At 37.6% G+C, this 3,948-nt stretch overlaps 1 protein-coding gene across 1 annotated transcript in view; it reads left to right on the forward strand.

Annotated features, from left to right (window-relative positions):
- The window catches only part of arpc3 (actin related protein 2/3 complex, subunit 3), a 3,890-nt gene extending 3,288 nt beyond the window's left edge, over window positions 1-602 (forward strand). The window contains exon 7 of the mRNA XM_014002429.1: window positions 369-602. Coding sequence (XP_013857883.1) covers window positions 369-431 — 63 coding nt within the window. The 3' untranslated portion in view covers window positions 432-602. The remainder of the gene's footprint in view (window positions 1-368) is intronic.
- Window positions 603-3,948: the final 3,346 nt, after the last annotated feature.

A 3,948-nucleotide genomic window follows, 5' to 3' on the forward strand; every position in this document is an offset into this window, starting at 1 on the left:
GATGTCGACAGGTCTTCTGTGTGAGGCTGCTAGCGAGCTAAATCCACCCTGAAGGTTAATCTTGGACAATATCTGATGATCGACTCTAAATGAAACCAGAGAGCGTTGACAGAGAGGAGAAGGTAGAAATGACTCAGCCTGTAACTGAAAATATAGATGGAGGACAACAGAGCTGCTTCATGGAAGAAGAACCTCAGCTTAGCTTGTTAGCTTTTGCTTTAGCGCCAACGCTATATTGCCTTATATGTATTAGCTCTGTGCTAGCGTGACAAACTAACAAGCTAAACTGCTGTTCAGTTGTTCTTTGAAGTTTTTTAAGATTTCCATCACATGGAGTTTGTGTTAACAGGTGTTGTTTTTTGTTTCAGTGGTGGCTGTGCTTTGTCAAGAAACAGTTCATGAACAAAAGTCTGTCTGCTCCCGGACAGTGAAGCAAAACTGGCCCAAAATGTTATCTTCAGCAGGTGGATGGATTACAGAACGGAGTGCTTTTCTGTCAAGATTTTATACAGTTTGAGTTTAAATTTATGACTTCACTTTTCTGGATGTTGATTATATTGAGCTGGTACTTAATTAAATAAAGAAATTATGTGGATTGGAAAGCACTGCTGTCATTTTTGATTTTATCCCGTTTCATTTAGAATTTCACGTGAGGATTTGCATTGTTTTGATCACCTCAGATGGGAATTTAAATCAAAATTATCTAGCGCTAATTATGGGTAAAATTACCAGAGCTAACATTCTCTCCTACGTGTGTGCCAAGTGAAGGCAGATTAATTTTTTATACAGTTCATTTGCCTTCAGTTTTGTAGATGTTACATTTCCTTCTCAGAAACACAGGAGGCTGCTGTTTTTGTAAATAAGCAACAAGAACTGTGACTTTGTTTTAGTTGCTTGAAATACATTCCTGACCCCAAATGAGTTATAAACAAAGGCAGTAGTGAGTGGCCAAAGAGGTAGACGTATCTGCATTTCCATCTTATTGCAGAAACTCAAAACTATGTGAGTGTACACTCAACATAAATCCCTAAAGATGAAAATAAAAGGAGTAAATTACTTTAAATATTGCKGAATATAAGAATTGTGTGAACGTTAAGTTGTTTTATCCTTTGTCCTGTAGGTGAAGTGTTGATCGCAGTGTTTTGAAAATTCTGATTATAATAAATCATAGTTTTGGCAGCCTGAATGCTGCTCCCATTCAACATGATTCAGCAATAATACTGATTAAACCCTGCAGGAGAAAAGTAATGCGGAAAAAGTGCACGAAACAGCTTGTAGGAAGATGTTAAATGTCTTCACTGGAGACGAGGTAAAGTTCTGCCCACTGTATGAAGTTAACCAGATTCTCAATCCACCGTGGTCACAAGCTGCAGAACCAATTTCAGCCATGTTAATTTAGTATAATTGCTGATTTCACAAGGAAAGACATCACCTTAATAATTAGGCACTGTGATCCTCTAGGTTTCAACCAGTTCCTAAAACTCACTGCAGAATTACACAACAGGCGCTAGTGTTTGTAGTGATGGCTGCAGTGAGAACTCAGTCAGATGCCATTCATTGCTTTCCCCAAATCAATATTAAACTCTTCATTAAAATAAGAAAATAATTCCCTTTTACTTCATACCACACAAAAAAGCACACCTGTGATTTTTCCACAAAGATATTAAGGTGCATAAATGAACATTCACAACTTTGTTCATTTTYTATTTACACTTTGCTATACAACTTTTTGATCAAAATACAGCATTATAGTTCACTTTACAGATAAAAGAAGCTGTTTACATCAAGCACACGCCTCTCTCAGTGGATTATTTTTCTCAATAAATCCAATATGTTCACTTTTTTAGTTTCATTGTATTAAGCCTTGTGTGAATATCAGATAATGTATTTGTGCTGAAATACAAGAGTTCAGTTTGGGTTTAGTCTACCAGATTTGAAATCTAGTTTTCTTTTGAATGAGCTCTTTGGTGGGCCAGACCTGTGGCCACCAGTTGAATTGCCCTGCTCTATATTGTAACATTCTCGATAGTCTGGCATCAACATACCTAAAATATCTTAAACAACACTGGGCTCAACGAAAAAGCACCAGTCTTAAAAGTTTTGGACTTCAGATTGCACGCTGCATTTTCTTATTATCTTCATGTATTGAGAGCCACAACCACTTGAGTAGCAGCCATCGTAATGATAAATGTTCAAACCTGAAGGTGCAATATTCAGCTCTCTTATTGCTTTTATAAGCTCCTCTTATCTTGACTGTTCACAATAACAATCCGTATTTATCTTCTCCTCTACTCAAGGATCTATGAAAAGCTTTTGTTGGAGCAGCATTGGTATTCAGTGGCAGACACCTTCGTCTCTCAGACTGCTCGTCTTGCATAAATGAGTTGTACAGTTTGATGCCCCATATGTGTCCTTATATGCTTTAAGAGGATTTCCATTGTGTTGCAGTGCTTGTAAAAGTGCATGATATTCTCATTTGCATTCTTATAGGTTATACTGTCTCCTACATGCGTAATAACAGATAATTCTGAGGGGTCTGAATTCTCAAGGATTATTATTTTCTRTCTATGACCATAAGCATTACAGTTTTCAGCTCAGTTGGTGTACATTATGATTTTCCCTGCTTTTAAAATGGAAAATTGGATGTTTTCCCTTGACATTTGGTGCCATTTCATATAATCTCCTCTTGGCAATCCTGGTACAGTTTTCAATTATTCTCATTTGACAAATTATTGAAAATACATATTTTAGTTCCTCACATGTTTGCTCAGTTAAAACTGTTTTCTGTTCAGTCTTACATCTCTATGGGTTTATCCCAACATTTGCATTAGAAATGCAAAAGTAAATAAACAAAAAATTCACCGAATATATTGGCCTTAATGATTGGCATCAACTCTCTCTGTTAGCAAAATATCATGAACAACTGAACACATTTAAGTGAAACACATTGGCCTACTTCACCTGATTTGAAGTTCATTCAATTCAAGATGGCTACCACAGCTATTTAGCTTTGTCCCACACAAAATGGTTAAACCTGGGCTAATACTGCAGGTATTAAATTAAAATTGAGTGTGCTGTCATGTAAGATCTCACAGGAATAACCCATGAAATTGTAGCCTGGTAAAAACCAGCCCCTTGTTCTATGCTTTGCTTCATCTAGAGCAGGAGTCTCAGTAGCTCGTGAGCTCCTTTAAAGTAGCTCTTCAGTGCTTATGAAAAATTAGGAAAAACAAAATTTAATTTGTCATTGGCCAAACAAAATTTTATTTATATCCAATCAATCCATAGATATCCCTCCCCCTTGGTTTTCAATCAAACAATCTGGTGCTCAGTATGGTCGAACGTAGTTGTTCAGCGTTCATTTTTTGCGCACACTTTTCATAGCTCTTTGAAACACACTGTGCCGAGCTCCTGTGAAACCCCTCCAGCGGCAGCAAATGTGCGTGGGGTTTCTTCCCAATGGAGTCTTAATTGTGGGAAAAAAAAAGTCAGAGACCTGTCCTTATTTGTGCCAAAAGTAGCCCTTGTACAATTTCATTTTGTGAAAGTAGCTTTTAAGGAAAAAAAGTTTGGAGACCCCTGATCGAGAGGGTCTGGAACCTCAGATATTCAGAAACAATTTAATGACTGGAACTGATTTAGCCAACTGCTAATGGTCAGCTGCGATGTATGTAGTGCGCCAGCTTAAAGCTTAGCAAAGAAACTAACAGGAAGTTATGTGTGCTGTAAACAACCGTCCGCTACTGAGAAGAGAAAAGCACTGAGCAGAATGGGATGGCTGTAAAMGAGTGCTGCAGGCTTTGTGAAAAATTTAATTAACTTAATGGCTTCATTCACTTCCTCTGCTGCCATTGACTACAGGCAGACTAAAACAGCGCAGAAAATCGACGTCATCATTCACAATTCCTTCTCCTGTTTGCTGATTGGCCCAGTTGAAATTCTTTTTTT

This window comes from Austrofundulus limnaeus, unplaced genomic scaffold, assembly GCF_001266775.1.
Source record: "Austrofundulus limnaeus strain Quisiro unplaced genomic scaffold, Austrofundulus_limnaeus-1.0 Scaffold13, whole genome shotgun sequence".
Taxonomy (NCBI): Eukaryota; Metazoa; Chordata; class Actinopteri; order Cyprinodontiformes; family Rivulidae; genus Austrofundulus; species Austrofundulus limnaeus.